General features: G+C 40.4%; 1 protein-coding gene across 5 annotated transcripts in view; it reads left to right on the forward strand.

Moving 5' to 3' along the window:
* The window catches only part of TENM4 (teneurin transmembrane protein 4), a 587,496-nt gene that overhangs the window by 359,897 nt on the left and 206,161 nt on the right, over positions 1-21,438 (forward strand). For all 5 annotated transcript variants that reach the window (XM_064505185.1, XM_026096126.2, XM_026096128.2 and 2 more), the window contains 3 exons: positions 12,612-12,864; positions 18,243-18,341; positions 20,448-20,683. In XM_064505185.1, the coding sequence (XP_064361255.1) occupies positions 12,612-12,864; positions 18,243-18,341; positions 20,448-20,683 (588 nt within the window). The remainder of the gene's footprint in view (positions 1-12,611; positions 12,865-18,242; positions 18,342-20,447; positions 20,684-21,438) is intronic.

Here is a 21,438-nt window from a genome sequence, read left to right on the forward strand (position 1 = left end):
GTAGCTCCAGCAGCTTTACTACCATGAAGTCAAAGAAAGGGCAGTGTAAATTCCCTGCTGTCCAGCATTTTTCTGTGAGGTCAGGCCATTTCTTGGCCCAGAAGATCCCATTGAAGTTGGATTTGTGGGTTTACTTCAGGGAGCAGCTTTTCCTGTGGTTTTTCAGAAGATAACAGACTGGATTGGGTAGGAAAGAGGTGCAGGAAAATTTGAGCATCTACTTCCAGACCCCAGGATCTGGTTTGTATGGTTTATAAGATCAGGTTTTAATAGCAGTTTGGCAGGGCTTGGAGAATTCAGATAGGCATGATGGGGGAAGATCAGAGAAGATACAGATAAAAATCGATGGTTCAGAAAAAAAATAGTTGAAGGGATGAAGAGAGTTTGGTCCTTCTCTCAGTGATCCTTTCTTTAAGGCTATCCTTTCCCTGCCTTACCCTTTCTCTGCTTCTCTGCCTAGGTAGGAACTTTGTAATTTTTCAATGTGATATTTTTTTTCTGGCCGCCACTGAATGCAGACTGTATCCACAAACCCTGCTCATTTGTTTTTCTGTGGTGAGGCATCAAATACTGATTAATCTCAGTGCATCCGCAACTTCTAAAACTTTCTTTAAGCACCCTATACTGCCCACACTGTGTGCAAAGCTGCCACCGACATCAAGCAAGTTACCTTGCAGATCAAGGCAAGTATTGACAATACAGGAGTTGTGCTGCAGATCAAGGGCAGTGTATCTCTGTGGGAGCTTTCTGCACAATTCTTTCCAAATAGTTACACTGACAGCAAGGTAGGCTGTTTGATTCATAACAGTATACACAGATCTGTGGCTGTCACCATTTGATCACTGAAACTGAAGAATAAAGTAAGTCCTGCCCGGTTTCCAGTATTAAAGCTCCCATCAAGTATTAAGGTATTTTTTGCAGAGGATGAGTTGTAAAATTCCAGCCTTGCTGAAGTTCAGAGTTTTGCAGTTGTCTTCAGCGAAATCAGGACTTCATCCTTAATGCGGCAGCTCGGCTGCAGCTGTGGCAGCCTCGCAGGGATGGGTTCAATGATTCTCTCTTATAATTTGTATATCAATTTGATAAATATGTAAAAAGTGCTTTAGGAACCTATAGGATAAAAGTAAGTAATCTAAAGTTCTATTCATAAACATATTCCTTGAAATTCAAACCTTATCCAGTCATTAGTCATTTAAATCCTGTTATTAAGTAATTGTCCTTCTCTTTTAGAAAGGCATTTTTGCAAGCAGCTCCCTTACAGTACACTGAATAACACGTGTTATGTTAGCATTCCTAAAACCCTCGAGCCACTTTTTCATCCCACTGTTTAATTTACAGCCTGTGGTTTATGATGGGCCTATTCCAGAAAGTATATCATTCAGCTGGGTGGGAGGGGGGAGCCGTGGGACTCTGGAGGGAACGGAAAAAAAAAAGGAACTCGCTCGTCACATGCAGTTCGTGAGTTACAGTTAATAAAATATATCTTTACGATCATCTCTTTAATTAAACCAAAAAATTCTGTAACCCTCACCGAGTTGTGCCAGTTGGTGCCTGTGGCAGATAGTAAACTAGTTTTAACAGGCTTGTCCCTAGAAAAGCGAGGCAGTATTTTAATACGACTTAGTACTGAACTGGATTTGTTCTACTTAAAAAGAGTAAGAGGAGGTATAAATTTTATAGCAAATGCCTACGATATCAAGGCGGTGCAGATTGTTTTGCTGAGCAAATAGCTACCAATGCTTGGAAGAGAAGTTTCCTATACAGGTAAAATGCATGATGTTAGGATACTTGAAGGTTATATAATATAAAATCTCCTTTCTACAGTTTTAAATTTAGTTCCTTGAAAATGTACATACGAAGTTCCTGTTTATTGTTTTGATCACACAGAAGTCATTGATAATATATGAGTGTGTACATGTGCGCGCTGTCTTCATAAATCGCTGCTCTTCGTTTCTAAATCATGCCGTGCCAACATCTCATTCCACAGTATTATAAGAAAATTATTACTTTATTTTGACATTTTTCTAGGAAGCTCCTAAACTGCTTTGGAGAATGTCAAGAGCACTTACGGAAAGTAGTGAAAAGGACTGTAGAATATTCATCTTTCCTGATAATCTGAGTGAGCTTTCTAGTCACACGCTTCATGCCAAAGTGCTGCCGGAGCATCTTGTCGCTCTCTTCAACAGCCACATGCTAAGGGAATCTTCAGCTAATGTTAGAGGCAGGGGGATATTAGAAATATATCTTTCCAAAGCACGTTATTAAACAAGCTACCTACGTGGCTTCAGGAGCCTGCACTAATACCATTAATTCAGGGCTCAATTTTAAAATTTTCATGGCGTGTTTTTCAAGGTCACAGGTGTGACTGGGTGGCACTGATGTAGATGGTACCTAACTTCTGTTTGCACATCTAAAAGTTTCCCTGTTGGTATATTTAGGGCTAGGAATAATCCAGCAGCAGTTTCACATGTGCAGTTTGTTAGCTTATGCCCATCACATTTCTTTTAAAGTATCAATTGCAAATGTATTTCTCTTTCAAACTGTTGTGCCTACTCTGTGTATAATTGCACTAAAAATTGCTATGACAAACAGAAGTTCACGTGAGAAAAAAAAAACTTTTTTTTTTCCCCTGCCTTGCATATTTGCCAATAATTGCTATGCAGCCAGGCACAGTGTTTTTTCTCAGTTTCTCCTGTATTGAAGACAACCACAATAAACGCCAGGGGAATAATTCTGGTACACTTCTATTTGCAAAATTTTTGCAGAAAGCTAAGGCAGCCTTTTTGTTCTACCAGAAACCCTTTTATTTGTTTATTCTAAATGAGCTCATTCTCCAAAATTAAAGTTGATGGGCTGCAAGCATCACTTTAATGTATGATGCCAGGCAAGACAGTGCCTCCTGGTAGGGGACCAAAAAAGTTAAGAGCCAAAACTAAGAAAAGATTAAAATGCTTTAATTATAATATAGTTTCTTTGCATCTATGGATCTTAAAAACTATTATGTACATATGTACACATCTGTCTGTCTGTAAGAAGGCAGAGACATATACAAAGGTGTGTTCAGAATAAAAAGATACAAAATTTAACATCAGAACATGCATAAATGTCCTTTTGGTCTACTAATATTTAGGTATGTGTGTATTTATAGTTTGTTGAATTTTTTACTGACGTGCCAGAAATTTATATCATAAAATCTAGATGCAAAAAAACCCAAATGTGATAAATAAGACTTACGGCCAGGAAGATTTCCTCTGAAATGCGTTGCCGGAGGGACTGGGTTAATTGGTACTAAGGTGTTTAGGTGTTGAAGTATTGTGGCTAGACAGACAGACAGACATATGCATCAGATGAACTACATTGCCCTTCTATCACGGCAGCTTTTTGAGCAAAGTGCAGCATTACGGGGGGGTATCTTGACAGATTCATAGTTTTGATTTTCTTTTAGTGGCCTCTTCACGTGTTAATAAAAATCTAAAAGTTTTATGCCTGTTGCAGGATTATTTGAAGCACAGCCTTCTGCCATGGTGATTCGGAGAATGTCAGGGAGAACCGAAAGGGAAAGGTCACGGAGCCCGGCTCTCACAAATCAGATTCCTGTGCCAAAGGGAATACGGTTTTCCACCTGTGCAGAGAAATTTTACACTTAGCTGCACCCATGGTTTCCAGCGAAGGGAAGCAGTCGGGCTTTTGTGTGCGCAGTGGATGGGGCGGGGGGCGTAGGTATTAATCACTGTGACAGGCTGCGTGTCGGAGTTGCAGCTGTCAAATGGGATTGTCACTGGTTTATGCTGGGCTTTGGCGGTATTTAGGCAAAATGGCTTTGTTCGAACTTTAAAGGCAGCAAAATAAAATTAAAAGGAGGGCGGGGGTAGAGAGGGGCTGACAAAAGAGAAACTGGCAAGCGGTTCTGTGCTGCGCCGTGGCTGGATTTGGCTTTATGTAACACCCAATCCCTTTGCCACTACTAACAGCATAAAATTATGTAAAAAAGACTGTTTTCTCAGCTATTATAAATAGTCAGTTTTGCTGATGGCGCTGGGGATCTGTTGGTCCTGTTTGTGTACAAGTCACAACAGCTCTGCAATTCGGGTGAGATTTTTGAAGACCATAAGTAAAATGTAGACTGCTTGTTCCTTTTATTTTTAGGGAGACGAAATGGGCAAAGACCAGGTCTCTATTTCAAAGCTTTTCCAATATAGGCACATGAAAAAAAAAAACTGATATCGCTGTGCTGGTGAGATCCTGAGTATATATGCTATTGCAGCAGCCCAAGACTCCTTTTGCTGATATACTTCAGTTTGGGGAACTGCTTTCTACAGACAGTTCAGAAATTTGCCAGTGTGACTATACCAGCAAACCACGTCTAGTTTAGACAAGGCTCAGCTGTGTGGTTTTAAAACTACAGTTTTCTGTTTGTTTTCCATACGCTTAGCGCCTCAGGTAAATAAACTGCAAACATTACAGAAATACACCACATTTCTTCCCACAGGGGTAACCTCAGGTGTAATAATAGCTGCGTTTCTTAAATGTGCTGGTGGGGATAGCAAATCTGAGAGCTGTTTGCATTTCTCTAGGATGAGGGATGGCACCCAGCTGCTTGTGCTGAGCCGGGGCGAGCTGGACACCACTGAAAGGAGGCTTGTGAGTGGTAGTTGTCCGAGCGGATGGGGTATTCTGGCTGACTGCAGATGAGTTTTAGAGTTTATGTAGCATGCATTCTGCTATATAAATATGGGGAACCAAATCCACCTTTTGGCACCTAAAAAAAAGGTACTTATTTTCATAAGTACTGACTTCCTTGCATTTCTTACTTAAAAAAGAGGCGCTCAGCTCTTCGGGAGGTATGTCCCACTTTTAGGTGCATGCGTTTAGAAACATTCGATGGGTGGGATTTGACAAGTGCAGCGACTCCGGACCAGGACACAGATGGATGCTCTGTCCCTCACTCAAGCTGATGGGTTTTCTTGCCTCACATTAAAGCGCTGTCCCTCCTAGCAGCACAGATGCGTTGTCTTCAGGTAGGAAGGGAGCTTGTGGAAGCCATCAGTGGTGTCAGAATGGCCCAAGAAAGTGGCCTGAGCATCCTCCTGAAAACCAAGAGAGGTGTCATTAGATGTTTCCAGACTTCAGGACCCAGACGCGAGAGTCTGAGAGGGCACCGTGGATGCCTGCAGCATCAGAGCAAGACAGGCAAGGCACACGGACAGTTTGCAGCCATCAAATGTTTGGGGCACTTCTGAGTGAGCAAGAGCTATCATTTTGCACTGTTCTTTATATGTAAATGTATTTTTCTATGTTTACTGCTGTGCCTAGTTCAGAGTAGCCAGCAGTTCTGCAGCTTGGGCCCTCAAAGGCTACCACTGCCTCTGATATATATAATCAGCATAATTAAAGGTTGCCCTTTTTGTAAGCCCAGCAGCAACCCAGTCTCCAGCACCCCAAGAAATTTGCTCAGCTGTGCACTGTAGAAGTTACTTTCCCTTGCTAGCAGCAACATATCCAATAACTTAAATATAAGTTATTTAAATTCAAGTAACTCATTTACAGTCCACCAGGTATTCCGTTTTTCTTTTTCTTTTTACTTTGCTCCATGTTTAAGGCAATTATTCTTCATAAACTGCCAGAGTATGAATAATAATAACCCTCTGCCTTGTTTTTAGTGGTCTGTGATGCCCTTTTATTAACTTAAATAATGGACAATACCATGGTTTTAAAGTGTGCATAGCAGCCTTTGACAGTGACACGGACCTTTTTAAGAGCATTTCTTGGAGAGAATACAATTCACTTGGATATGTACTGATGAAAAAACAACCACCCAGAGCACTCATCGACTGTGTAGAGGCAAGGCTTGACAGCCCGGCATCAAACAAAAAATTGATTTAAACCCCCAAAGTCAATATTTTGCTTTTGCAAAGGCACTTTGGCACCGGAGAGAAAAGTTTGCATGTAATGTACACATTTGATGAGAAAAATACAGGGGAGATGGCTTGTCTGGATTTGATTTTGTGCACCTGTTGTTTGCTATAAACAGTAAAACCAATGAAGTGTTAAATCTTCTGAGAGGGGCTTCAGCTAGTTTTGCATGGGCACATATACCATCTAGGTGGGCCTGATTTGGAGTGAAACGAAGATGAAAATCATCTAAACAAATGAAGTTACTTAAGTATAGGAGTAACTTGGAAATAGTTCAGAGTGAAGCCCTCATAGTTTGGAAAGCCTAGACTTGTCAACCAGTAGCAAGCTCCCTTTTTTTTCTGCTGTCTGGTTTTTAGGTCCTTTATTTCCACTTACTAGTGGTTACAGTCTGTTTTTAAGGTTTTGTACCCTGCTGGAGCTCAAGTTTAGATTTTGATAGCCACAGAATCATTTTTTTCCACTGGTTCTGGCATATATGTTTTATCCAGAAGTGTCTAAAACAGATAGATTGTGGCTGGAGACGCTCAGAGGGACACTGTAGGTAGTTTTGTCATGAAATCATGTCATGAAAATCAGTATAGCTTGTATGTTCTGCAGCTTTTTTGGTGGTCAGTCTTCTTAGCATTGGCTATTCCAAATTCAGTGTCCAGGCTGCATGTTCAGAGAAACACTGCAGGCTGTGTATGTTGATGCAGCCTTTTTTTTTTTCATTATATAGTTGCTAGTGATTGTGGGGTTTTTCTGAATGACAGACTGCACCGAATTGACTGTACACATGTACACAGGAAGTTTTCTATACGCCTTAATCGTGTGTAAGACATAGATTACTGCATGTCTGTGCGTTTAGCATAGTCAAGTACAAGTAAAATACAAGACTCTAAAGACTGGGCTGCAAAGCCCAACGAGCTCAACTAGACCAGAACATATATGCTGTTGATTTTAACAGCATGGTAAGGACAACCTTTTTCTCTGTGGAAATCCCTTGTTGGAATAGCAGCTGCCTATTATGCTGTAATGTAAAATAAGAAGAAAAGAATTAGCATCAAAGTAGCTTTTATATTGTTGATTTGTTATTTAATGGAGGTTATGCATCAGTTCTCTGCTTACTTTTATGGTTCAGTGTCATTTTGGGGTTTATGATTTTGGAAACCAGTAGCACAAGAGGTTGTTACAGCAAAACATGTATTTTGCAGCACTGTACAAACACTCCTCTTGACGGTAGAAGAAGCTAGTCTTAAGTCAAATTCAATGGATATGCTTCTTAAGGTGAAATTCAGTTACTCAGAATTTAAGGAGTCCTTGAGATTGCATCACTCATTTCAGGTTTCTGTTAGTGGGGAAAGGGAGACATTTATGCACTGCTAAATCATTTGAAGACTGAGAGACCAATTTTGCTCCATCTCTATCACTCCTTTCTGATGTGGCTTCCTCACCAGACTGCCTGACTGTCCCATGTGGACAGAGTCTGGCATAGGACATTTCTTGGAGGAGGGAATTCTTCTGCAGATTGCAGAATATCAGCATTCAGCTGGATTCTGCACAAACAGGAGAAAATTTCGGGGTGCAGCTGATCCTGGCTGTCACCAGAAGCCACCAAGATACCAGCTGAGCAGACATCCCCTCTGCCTCCCCATTTGATCCTTCCCACTCATTCTGCCATTTTCTGCCAGCTTAGGGGTTAGATATTCTGCTTGCGTTTGGTTTTGCAGATGCTGTCCTTGGTTTGTCATGTGTCTGATAAGGAACCTGCTTCTGCCAAGCTGTCTTACTTTTAACAGTAAACTCTCTGCCCTCCAGTAGGATGCTGGGACAGACACATTCAGTCTTTCATAGCCAACCTGACTGTAGGTGGCCCTTCAGGTTAATGAGTGAAGGAACCCCAGCTCCCATAGCCAGTGGCACCCAAAGGAACAGGTTGCATATGAAGGTAGTTTTAGCTGGCTGATGGTAGGAGGGTTTGAGCATGTATCTGCAGTAGAGATTGAAACATCGTCCTGGAGCTGTAGCAAGACTCTTAGGTGCTTTGTCACTCAAATGCAGAAGTTCATTATTTTAAAGATTATTATTTCCCCTGAAATGGGGGATTTCTCTGTGTGTGAGTACAAGCACTATCATCCAAAGTCAAGCTACCAAGTTAGTCATTGCAGCTACTGTGGAATTTAAGTTCAAGGGAGCAATGAGTGATTCATACCACCTGGCTCTGTCTACAGGCAGTAGAAAGAAATATTTCCTGTACCTAAACCAGACACCACTCAGGCATCAGGCTGTCTGAATATGAGCAAGCATATGAATGACAAATGTTTGGAGGAACAGGACAAGCTGGAAAAAAAGATGAGAACATATTTTTCACTTTGAGGTTAACACATTTGTCCTGAACACAATCCCAAAACCTAATCAGAAAGAGTTATTGTTATATAGACCAATTTCAAAACAGTACTACTCATTTATGATTAAGAAAAAGAACGTAGGGATTCAGATCTGCTACTCAAATCTTGCCACATTAGCTCCTCACTGGCAGTCTTTTTATGGCTCACTTTTATTCAATTCTTCATTCACAGAATTCTGTCAAGTCTCTCTGATTTACATCCAAGTACAAGCTTCATTAACTGAGTTATCTTTCAGTTCTGCTTTATCTGTGGTTACCACGTCAGTGTTAGTCAAAGACATTTTAATGCTAAAAAACAGACAAAAACCCAACACAATGGCAACTTGATTTCTATTGGCATTTTTAGCAATCAGATTACCAATGTTTCATTGCAGTTGAATACTGACATATTTCATGTGTGATACACTTTGGAGACCCATTAGTGAAATCGAGGCTCATGGGGGTACTCTTTAAGTTCACAGCTATTTAGCCTTCCACAGTGCCAGCCTCGCCTCTAGAGATACTGAACTTTTTCATTGGAACTGGCACACAGTATCTAAGGATGTGAGAACTCGTGCTGTTGACAGGTATCCCCGCTGTCCCTTTAAAGGCCAAAATCATCCCACAGCCTGCCCTGCTTGACTCTGGAGACTATTGGAAATTTTGGATTTTTTGTTTTAAGAGGTATTTGTTTTCTTTCTCATTGCTTTGTCAGGTTAGCTGGTCCTTCTGAATAGCACATACCAGATTTTTCATGAGAATGCTGACAACAAATATAGAGGGACTGCTTAACTTATATCTTATTGGAAACTAGACAGGGAAATGGCAGGGAGGAAAACTTTGAAAAATTATCTGCTTTTGAGTAATCCAGGATGACTTCCAGATAGTCACGGCTAGCCATCTTATACCTGCTTAAGAAAGGTCTCGGGAAGTCTAATACCACTTGTGAAGAGGCCACAATGTCCTGGTTCTCCACAAATTCTTCTGAATTCCCATGGGGTTGTTGTCCCAATAAAGACTTGCTGTTAGATGTAGAAAACCTTCTTACTTCCACTTTAGCCCGCCTGCATGGTGGGACCTGAAGAAGTTCAGTGCTGCCTAGGCAGCTATAAATATACGGTGTTTATGTATAATATGTAACTGGATGATCAGAGCATCTTCCCACTGTATAAAATATACACACACGTTATATAAGAGAGCAACTACAGCCAGCACTAAGGCTCTCCTGCCGGTCGGGGAAATATAACCACATGCATTAATATCACTCAAAAATTTTGGAAGAAGTTAAAAAGAGCATGTTCTAATAAAAGGACAGTTGTAATTTTAGACAATAAGGAAATAATTTGTTTCTTGGGATTACCTTGTCCTTTACAAATCCCATGGGATCTTTGGTGACCACAGGCAGTCAGAACCTTAGTAGTTTTGTCTCATCATACAGATCCTGAACACATGTAGTAATTTTCAGTGTGAAGATTTCATAGCTTGTGCTTTCATCTATACTTTTTTGCTAATGTTCCTCAGTGTGAGAGGAAGAAAAAAAAAAAAGGCAAGAGAAAATAGGTGTTAATCCTAGTCAAGGTATATTATATTCAGTAATGTTCAGACATGACATCGGTGTTCAGAATTTGTATATGAATAAAATTAAGAATATTCTGTGAGGAAAAGCTACCTAACTGTCAGAAAAAAGAAGTATAATCTATAAAGTCCTGTGAAGAATCACATAGATCCAAGTTAGATAGATGTGCTGTCTTTACTTAGCAAAGAAATCACAGAGGGTATGCAAACAGAGAACAAAAATAACACACTTGATTCAAAAGTATTATCCGTAATAGCATCTGCAATGTGTCTGCAATAATAGGGTGTAAATTGGAATTTACATAATGGATCTTTGGAAATAGGCTCTGACTCATAGTCTAAAAACAGTGCCCCCCCCCCCCGCCCCGTAGGAAAAGGCAATGAATAGCAGGAGAGCCTCTCAAAGGGCCTGTTGTGTATTCCAGGATTCACCTGTTTACCCCCCCGCCTTTTCCTTTTGCATGCCGTGTTCATCTCAGGCATCAGTTGTAATGAAAACTCAAATAACTGGACTTGGAATCTTTTGGTATGTTGTTCCTTGCTTGACAAGACGTTTTCTCTCGGATGAATTAAGTTCTTGTGGAAGGCGATAGATTGACAGTCCTAGAAGCTCAAATCCTCTGTTTATGTTCATCTCCCTGGAATTAATAAACTATTCCTATCTTTCTTTGTCTGCAAGCAGACATGTTCCTGCAGTCTTTGGTGTGTATTCTACCTATCTTCCCATCTTCCTTCTGCCTCTCGGCAAAGGATTGCTGCTTCTTCAGAGAACCACAGCTGCTGCTTCTCGAGTGGGAGAATGAGTCCCCAGTGTAACTGTGCCAGCAGTAGGATTTTTCCACTGCTCAGGGCTTCGATTAAGTGACAGTCCCCAGTAATGTCCAGTCCCAGAGCAGTTGAATGCTTCAGTTCACATGGTGCTGCAGAACTGATGTCAGACCTGGTTTGGTTCTGATATTTCTCATCCATAGAAGCCATGGATGTGGTTCGCACCTTCCCTTTAGTTTTCTGGCTAATGTACAGGATTTGTTGGGGCTACCTTGCCATAGGTCAGAATCCAGTATGGCATTATCAATTTTGTAGGAGCTTTGGGTAAGTCAGACCTCTGAATACTCCATTAGATTCCTGGGAAGAATTTGTCTGTCCAATGTAGATGTCTACTATGAACCTCTTGTTTGAGCTGGTTGCTCTAGACTCCTCTTATATACAACAGAGAGAGCAGGTGCTTTTAAGGTGTTCATCTGACCTTTTTCAGATTGTAAGGTAAAATGAATCGGAACCTAATAGCACTCGGTTCTCTTCATGGAATATATACTGCCATTCCCATGCCTAACCTAGCAAAGCCAGAAGTAGATACATGTTGAAACTGAATGGCATCTTCTTAGTTTACGCCTTTTATTTTTCTAATAGACCAACTCAAGCACTCAAGGGTTTTGGAAAAATCTGCTGTAGTTAATAAAATAAGGTAGTTGGAGTCAATATAAAGGAATGGATGGTATGTGTCTCATGCATCTTTCAACTTTATCTTCCATGTCTAAAAATCCAGAAGACTACAGAGATACTGTAAAAACTTTCCCTGCTACTCTTTTGAATCTAAGGCCTAATACAGGTTTCAGAGTGTCATTAAATGTCAAGTTTTTGATACCATTCATCATAATTTCAGACTGTGTACAGTTCGTTCAGTCCTGAGCTCCCTAATGAGAGAGTAAATAAGTAGTAGTTTTTCATAATACAAATGTCTGGCTGGTAAGTATTAGATTGATATGATCTCCATCTTTTTCAGACAAGGGACCAAGTAAGTGCTTTATATTAATGACTCACTAAATTAAGCCTTCCAAAATCAGTGAGGAATAAGTTAAATATTCTGTATCTCATCCCCAGTATTGTTGATCTCCCTCCAGTTCCGTAAAATTTACTACTTCATTTCCAGAAAAGATGGAAAAAAATTCCTTGGCAGTTAGTTAAAAAAATAAAAATAACAATACAATCTACCACTAGGTTGTTCTTTTCTGAGCATTTGCTCTCCTCAAATTCACCACCCTCCAGCTGTTTTGACTAACAAATAGTAATCTCTGGAGTTTTACTGAAAGAAGCTGTAACACTAACAACCACAGCCATTCTTCACATCTTTCTTTGCACACATTGTTTAATTTTCCTGACACCTCAGTTTTTATGCCACATGCATCTTTTTTTACTCAAACTGAGTACCTCTCTACCAGTACAAACTGTTGGATTTTGTCAAATTATACAATCTTGACACAGTTTTGTGGCTTTCCCTAAACTCAGTGATTAAATGTTTTCTCAGTCTTCTTGTTGACTTAACTATTGGAAGAACTCTGGCAAAACTGGCAAAACAAACTTCACTGTATATCCATCATAACATTGTTCTAAATTTTATCTCTCCAGGCTGGTTGTGTTTTTCATGCTTTATCACAAATATGTGTCACTAGATGGATTGCAGTTTCCAACCTGCAGTTGTTCATTGGAGTTAACTTGGCTGTCAGGGCAGCCTTTTTGCAGTGTTTTAGGCTTTCAGAACGTTCTTGCATGAAACCAGAGTATTTTTCTAGCCAGTTGGTGGATCAATACATGTGTCATTAGAACATATGGAACAAGACTGTGTTAGCCTTTTTAGTTTGATTTAGGATATGTGGCATCCCAGCCTTTATACGTTTTAAAGGTGCCTGCATAGAAATGAGTGTTGTATGGAACGACTAAAATCCTGAACCCTAAAAATATTTTACTTGTGTTTTAGATCATCCTCCAAATCTTCAAAATCATTCAAGACTTAGAACTCCGCCACCTCCAATATCACATGCTCACACCCCAAATCAGCATCACGCGGCCTCCATCAATTCCCTAAACAGAGGGAACTTTACTCCACGCAGCAACCCCAGCCCAGCTCCTACCGACCACTCTCTTTCTGGAGAACAACCAGCTAGCACCCAAGAGCCAGCCCATGCTCAGGACAACTGGTTACTTAACAGTAACATCCCGCTGGAGACTAGGTAGGTCATTTTCTTTAGTTCTTCACAGTTCTGATTTTGTGTGCTGAGGATGTTATGGAAAATATGTACGCCTGTTTAGCTAGCATTTCAGTCTGTGAACTGGTGTTTAGCTTATGTATTTTGATTTGTATATATTATTCCTGGTGTCTTTTTATTTAGACTAAGTGAAGAGGAAATTGCTCTGCTTTCAAAAACTAAAAATATTGGTTTTAACAGCTGCTTGTAAGGTTATGTTCCTCATTTAAAATTGAAACCAGGATCATAGATTAAAATGTTCTTAGTTTTCTTCTTTTTATTTTCCTTTAATGTCTTTTCTTCCTATGTGGTAGGATAAATCAATATCCTATTTAAGAAGCTGAAATCAGTCAATGTATTGAAAAGATTTAACCTTCCAGCTTCGCCTCATCAAGCAGATACTTTTGTAGGACGTCTATCAGAAAAGGCTGATCTTGTTTGACCCAATGAGGAGAGGTCTGCTGCTGCATTTTACTATCCTACAACATTGCCCCAGCTAGTGTACAACACTGGATAGCAGGGCATCAGTCAATTAATAATGCTCCATTTAGCTATATATAAAGTTCTTTTCCACCTGTGCAACCACTTGCTCTGCCATAGACAAGTATGTATGGAGCTGTTCTACTGCATAACGTTGTTTAGCTCTTTTTCCAAATACATTGGTTCTGGAAAAAGAGGCTTGTCATGCTCTCTCAGCCTTAATCCTCCCATCTGATTGTAAGTGCATCTATTTACCGCTGTTCCACTTGAAACTCTGGTTTCTCATTCTCCAGAGATTTTGCTTCACCTTTGCCACTGGAGAGCCACTGGAGAGGCTGGAGTCGTTATCACCCATAATACCCCCATGTACCTCTTTCAGCCTGGGGAGATATCTTTCAGGCCTAACATGGTGCACTTATTTGCTTGCCTTAGTTCCCTCGTTTGTCTTACCTTCTCACATGAACAAGAAAGATTCTGGACAGTAAGAAACATTTACTAAGTGAAAACTGAGCCGGGGCTAAATTTGTCACTTCACTGCCAGTGGGAATCTCGCAGAGATCAGTGGTAGCTGGATGCCTGTATCCAGGGACAAAATGTGCCCAATTTTGCCAGCTTCTTATAAGAAAACAGTTTTTAAAAATGGACGTGTCTATCGATCTGTTTAAGAGGGAGCTGTGTTTGCTGGCCCCCGGAAACTAGCAAAACAGGCCTCGATGTAACATTTTATGGCATTTAAGGATAATTAATTTCTCTGAAACTGCTTGATTAAAAAAAAAAACAAACTACTAAGAAGCTGGCTCCAAAAGATTAAGACAAAATTATAAGCTAGTACTGCAAGTGTGATTTGGCAACAGTTTCAGTAATTATATTGTGTTACTAATTCTTAAGCATACATACCCAAGCACTGACTTTTATTTGTTGTGTCTTGAAAAAAAATACATTATAGAATATTTAGGGCCCGGTCCTGCAGTCCTTTTGTGAATAGTCCATCATAATTCTGGAGGAGGCCCTCAGCTATCACAGAGACAGATGAACCTTGCTTCCTTACTTTTGCAGATTGATCCTTTCATATTTTTCAGGATTTAAATATATGATACGCAATAAGCAATGTGGAAACTGAGCACATGACACCTAGACGATACACCTTTTCTAAACCAAGATGTAAACTTTTAATAGTGCCCAGACATCCCCACATCTGGCTGGAATGTCTTGGCACCTACCACCTTACAATTAAGAGGGAAGATCCTGCTTGCTGGATCAATGGAGCAATGTCAGAGATAAAAGCTCTTTGCTGAAAACATCCTGCCTCCATTTGTCCAGTTCTGGCAGCCATCAGAGAGGGAGATGGAGACACAAGTCTACCAAATCTTAAGAAATGCAGGAGTTTATACACAGAACAATTATTTGTCTAGTCCTGGATTGCTCCTATTAAACTGTAATCAAGTACATCTTTAAAGACTGTCTTCATTTCTCCTCCACCAAATCAGTGTGGATGAAATTTTGTCTAGATCTGAAGTAGTGTGTTCTTTCAGCAAGTTGGGTTGATCATATTAGTACTCTTAACCAGACTGGTTAAGACTGGATATCTGAGGTCTACTTGGATGAAGAAATCCTTCTGCATCATTCAGTGTTTTGACATGAATCAGAAATTGCAGACATTTGTAATTGATCCTCAATTTAATCATTTCATTAATTATAAGAGGTAGAAAAAATTTGGAGACTAATCTTGCGGCTTTTGACATGGTTGTGTTAATGGCACCATGTTGTCAAGTGTGCCCTCAGACAAAGAACACATTGGAAAAAAATGTGTAATTTTATCCTAAACAGCAAAGCTGCACATTTACTGAACATCGCTGACAGGCTTTTGTTCCTTCACTAAGCAAACATTAAGCAAGTAATGTATGTTATAATGGTGTCATAATGCAAAGAGACTGTGCTGCATAGATGATAAATGGTAAATCTGTGACAAATCTCTGCTGTAATAATCTGCTCTTCTGACATGTACAGATCTTCCATTTCCTTCAGTGGGAATTCTGTAGACATAAAAGACAAGGTTTTATGTCTGTTTAGCAAACTTGGATGCCCAAGTCCACCTGTTCCATGAAAGAGAACTGCCCCACTACAAAAAATTTTAGAACCAAAAAAGACCTATGCCTAAAATGTGCAATATGTAAAGAGTAAATCCTAACCAAGAGACATTAATCCAAGAATTAAGGCCTTTGAAGTATAGCAATAGGAGATTATAGTAATCTCATGTCAAAAGTGGAATTGTATTTCTGTTGAATATCCATTTTTTTTTAAATCCTATATTGGTCAACAGAGAGAGAAAACATGAAGAAAAAGCTACGCCTTTTGAACAGGGACCATCAGAAGTAGTAAAATGTTCCTACAATGGCAGATTTTAAGTACCCCAGAGTTTGAAGAGGTTTGATTTTGGCTGATGTGGACTCCAGGCGGTATTCAGAACAGGGAATTTTTGATTGGTTTGTCATTGCATGGAAACATCCTTAGTGTGATGCAAAGGCAAGTAGAGATGTGTAGCACAAGTGCACAACTAACGTCATAGCCATATCCTATACCTACGAGAATTTATATGTTGTAGGAAAAAGAGCCCCTCCTCTCCTGTTATCTCTCCTCTTCATTTGTTTCCCTTTACCCCCTTTTCTCTGTTTCTCCTTCTTCCTCTTTCTTTTCTCCTCTGCTCTCATCTTTGCTGCTTTAAAAGCACTGTATTGTCAAAGTTATGATGAAAACACCTTTGGTGAGCAATCCCTCCTGACAGGTAAGTCAGCCCTCCCCATATTTACTCCTTGCTCTTCCTTCTTCTCTGGCTTCCTTTCTGTTCCTCTACATTTGACCTTGCAGGGAGCAAATAAATGCCAACTAGATGGACTTTTCGTTGACAACCAGTAGCTTTCAGGAGACCTGCGTTCCCAGGAAATTTCACATTGTAATCATGTAAGGTCAGATATTGCCACCACAACTCATGATGAGAAAAGTGGTTTACAAACAGCTATTCACAGGTAATCTTCAAGGGAGCGGAACCTGCCCAGCCTTCACTGAGGAGGACAGTGAAACAGTGGTCACCTCAGTGACCCAGTGACTGTGCTGTTACGAATACATACATTATAACATTATATAAGCCGCCTTTCTTCTGCTTTATTGACAATCCACCACTGAAATTCGTGGAACCAGTTTGGCATGGATTTTAACTACTGATGAACCTTTATTGATTAGTGTTGCTAGGTGCCTTGCCTCTTATCCATTAAATGCTCAGCGCACGCACATACGTTGCTTCTTTTTGTATTGAATTCCGCATCCAACCTTTCCTGCATTCCTAGGGAATATGAGGAAGCAGGGAACACTTGGGGATGGATTGATGTCTCAAGTGCTATGGCACACAGCTCATGCATGTCGGTTCACTTTACTCCAAAGCTATGAATACGAATCACTTTACTGTCATTCAGATCAAGGAGTAGATCTGTGCTGTCAAAGCAGCCCAGTGCCAACAAAAGCAGAGAGCTGAACTAAACAAGTGCTGGCATTAGCAGCAGGAAGAGGAGGAAGTGGGGATGAAAATTAAGGTTAAGGACATTTTAAAAGAGACAGTATCAAGGTCTGCATAATGTGACAGGGCTGGTTTCCCTTGGTATAGTATGTTACCTGAATCCAGTTTCTTTGACAGAGGCGTTTTGTTTGAGTTCACATTATGTCACTTATATCCTGTAAGCACTTAATCCTGAAAAGTGATAAAGTGTCACAACGCTGTTATTTTCCTTTTGCTAGTTTTGGCCAGGGAATTTATTGAGATTCAGGCTTAGGTTCAGTTTTGATGTTGAAAACAGACATGGGCAAAATCAGGACTTGTTTTTGTTTTAAAAAAGATGGGAAGAATTTTCATTTGCTGGGTTTTGAGAAACAAGCCTGAAGGTGAGAAAGACACGGTCTGTTCCCAGCTGTGCCTCTGACTTAATTTATGCTCCTGTTATTCTCTTCAAAAAGTACAAAGCAGTTTAGCATATATGGGTCAAAAAGTGGCTCATCAAAGTACATACAGGAGAGGTCAGATATTGCATAATACCACTATTGTGTGCAAAATCCAAACCAGGCTTTTTCACATGCAAGCGCTGTGTATCTAACCTATTGCCTATGTTATCCAGACTACAGCCAATGCTCTGCTATTGGAATTTGAGTTTATAGCATAACTTTTTTCCAGCTTCTGCCTGTGTATCACTGAGAAACTTTTTATTTGGAATATTCATATTGAATAAAACTTGCATTTTGAAACTTCCAAATATCAAACTGTCATCGTTCCACAAAGAAAAACAAATTAATCAAATTGCTAATTAAAAAAAGTCTCCAGGGCAAACTGGAACTTAAAAGAGCGAGTGGCAGATTTTATCAGGATGAGCTGTTCGCTGGAGGTCCGTGAAAACGTTAGATGGAACTGTACTGCCAAGGCAGTGGCCACAGTGGGATCCTGTGATGTGCCTTTTCAGAGTAACAATAGCACAGATACAGGAGTATAACAAGGTTAAAGCTGTGCTACATTGAAATCTGCTCTTTTGAGTCCAGCAGTTCAGAAGGTTTCATTTGTCATTGGTGATAAATAATGTGAAATGGACAAAGACATCAACATTTTTTATACATGCACATGGGCTTGTGTGCTTGTATGTGTGTATATGCATATATATAGTGTATATAGAGAGAAGTGAACATTCTTAAAAGCTATATATGTATATGTGTAGTGTCTTATACATATAAATATATGGTCCATCATTCTAATTCCATGCACAACTGCACTATAACCATTGTGGTTTATAAGATCACACTTCATATATGCATGACTCACTGGCTTCATTCATGTTTCCATATGTATGTAGAAACATAGCAAAGCAGACATTCCTAGAGACATTGCAGGACAACCTCATTGAGATGGACATTCTCACCTCCTCCCGACATGACGGTGCTTACAATGATGGGTATGTGACACTTATGTGGTCTTCCTGTTTATTGTACAGTCATTATGATCCTTGCATGAAAGCATTTGGTCATATCAATGATGTTTAAGGGCAACACCATTGCTGGCCTCTTCCAAGGTGGCTTTAAAAAAATGAGATTTTTGAGCTTGGAGCACTGTGTCCTGTACATATTAATGGCAGACTCATTAATATGATGGTGATCTACAGCATTCCATTTGCTTTTTTGCTCTTGCTTTTTTTGAAAATCATTTCACTAGTAATAAGCACCTACAGCAATTTAGAGTCCTGTGTAGACTAAGATTAATTTCACTTTGATAAAGACCTTAAGCTATTATTATGCCAGCTGCCTGATATTTCACTGTTAAACCAATATTTTTCAGGTTCATTATCTTATAAAAGATACAGAGTGTCTTTTAATTCTAGTGGTTTATCTCTTTAAAGCCAAGCCTTTGATCTTGACTCAATCACCCATTCTGACATTTTTACTTAACTTTTGATTGCTTAACTTTTAAGTTATAAATGGCTTCTAACATGACACCTAGTGCCAAAAACATTGACCTTGTATTGGCATTTTCTAATTTGATAGTCATCATCTGCTGAAGGTCTAATTGGTGTACTTGAACACTAGAGGTACCTCTTTGCTTGGGCCAGATATATCTGTGTCTAAATAAATACTTTTTAAAACACAGAACAGGAACCGAATCCTTGTAAAAATGAATGTTTTGATGTAGAGCATTAGTGGAAATAATCAATCTTTCTGTAATGCTCAACAGTCATGCTTAGAGTGCCAATAAAACCATGGCTGTAATAGTATAAACACTTATTTCAGAGAATTCCATGTCACTTTATGTTGCACGAATTAGTGGCTTTTCTGCATGGTGATGTTTCTGCATGTGACATTTGCCCCTATTATTGTATGAGTGACTTTAACAGGGAGATAGAGTCAAGTCTTCATCTGCTATAATCCACTGGTTTGACTGGCTCCCGTTGATCCACGCTGATTTGTGCTGGCTGAGAATCTGGCTCCTAAAGCCATGGCAGAACATACTAGCTGTGCTGGGGCTGTTTCTCAGTCCTTACAAGCACAAATACTTTTGTTTGGCATCGGCATGGTGATAGGAGAGTCAGATCCATTTCCCAAGTTTCATTCCTGGAATTTGAATGCTTTGTATTTCATGAGAAGTGTCCCACCAAAATTAAGTTTTTCATTTAAGGATTCCCATGGAAAGAGCTCCCATTGGCACATTTTCATTTAAGGAACTCATGGACTGCAGTGGGCTTTTTTTTTCACTGGCTTTCATGAGTCTCAGACAAGGTCCTCATAGGCTGGCTCTCAGGCTGCATTTTTAGTAATGGGCCTCCCAATGTGTCACTGGACGGGATGCACTGCCGTTGACAGTAATTCACACTTTGCAAAGGTAGGCATCTAACTGAAGTGCCCTGAACTGCCGTCCAGAGGCAGGTGTCTCTCCCCACTGGCTATATGCAACACTTGAATTCTGAGCTTTGATGGCCTTAACCATACCATTGTCCTTAAGTTCTGATAGTACTTAAATTTGCCAGGAGGAGACAGTGTGAATATTCCCCTCCATGACACTTCGGGTGCTGTGGAATGGCTTAAGCGCTCTTTCCCCATCTCCATTCAGCAATTCAATACAAAAAACGCTCTCATGCAGTGATCAATAGGGTGAATTGGTAAACGCCTTCCCTTCTTCAGCCCAACCCGTGCTCCCACAAAGTTTGGATAAGGCGTTTCTGTGGGAGCGTGAGCAGGCCCTCAGTACTGCCCCTGCCACCAGTCTGTCGTAGCTGTGCTTGGGATACTCATTTCACCGTAATGTCAGCTTTTCCACAGAGGTGACTGCTGCCATCGAAGAGTTCTCTGTGGCATTGCTGGCACTGTGATTTGGTTTTTTTTCCTTTACTCTGTGTGACTTGCCTGTGATTTTTATTCTTCTCTTTTGTGCATGCCATCCATGTATTTAGCCAGCATTGTGTGGAGCTGCTTTCCTCGTCCCGGCAGCCGTCGCCATCCTCTCACCCCTAGTTCTCCAGCTGCTTCGAGTTTGGTGAGGAGTCACCTGCTCTTGGTCTTTCTTCCCTCAGGCACTTCCTGTTCAAACCTGGAGGCACTTCTCCCCTCTTTTGTACAACGTCGCCGGGATACCCCTTGACGTCCAGCACTGTGTACTCACCTCCCCCTAGGCCCCTTCCCAGAAGTACGTTCTCTAGGCCTGCCTTTAACCTGAAGAAACCCTATAAGTACTGTAACTGGAAATGTGCTGCCCTGAGTGCCATTGTCATCTCCGTCACGCTAGTGATCCTGCTGGCATATTTCATAGGTAAGCTTATTTCTCTTTTCTGCTTTTATTTCCTTCGTCTGCAGACCCCACCAATAATGCTAATGTTTGGGAACCAGGAGGCCAAGCTGGCGATACTCATAGTAACTAGGAAATCAGGCTTGTGTTGACTTAGCTGAGGTTACGGTGTTATGGTAGGGAGCAAAATTTGGCCTAATACTTGTAATGGAAACAGGAGAGCTTAGTAAGACATGTCATGGTGTGCTCCGATTAAACAACATAGACTGTTTACTTTCTGAAGAGGAAAGTGTAACTGGAATGTGACAAACCCACTGTATTTTCTCAAAGCAGCCCATTAAAACACCCAGTGAAGCACATGTCCTAAACACGGTCTCATCCAGGTCGGAGGGAATTCTGTCCCGTGGACTTCGGTGGGAGCAGGGTCAGAACCAGAATCCTGACGCATAAAAATGTGTTTCTCTTCTATCTCTTGGTGGCACATCCTAGCCTTTTAAACCTTCGTTTTGAGGTTCACAGAGTAACCTGAAGGAATAGGGGAGGACTGGATTTAGACTGTGGCCCAGCAGGGTGGTCTTAGAGTAAGAGGGATTCTGGAAAATTTGCTACTAGGGTGGAGCAGCAGTGGGATTTTTGCTTGAAGTGAGTATGATTTGAATTTCATTGGTTTCTAAGGTTTGCCAATATTCATTGCAAAATAATTGAACTGTTAGAGGTGAAAATTGTATTTTACCCCCTGTAAAGTGGGGGTGTTGCCCTTACTTTTTCTTCAGTGACGT

The sequence above is a fragment of the Dromaius novaehollandiae genome, chromosome 1 (assembly GCF_036370855.1).
Source record: "Dromaius novaehollandiae isolate bDroNov1 chromosome 1, bDroNov1.hap1, whole genome shotgun sequence".
Taxonomy (NCBI): Eukaryota; Metazoa; Chordata; class Aves; order Casuariiformes; family Dromaiidae; genus Dromaius; species Dromaius novaehollandiae.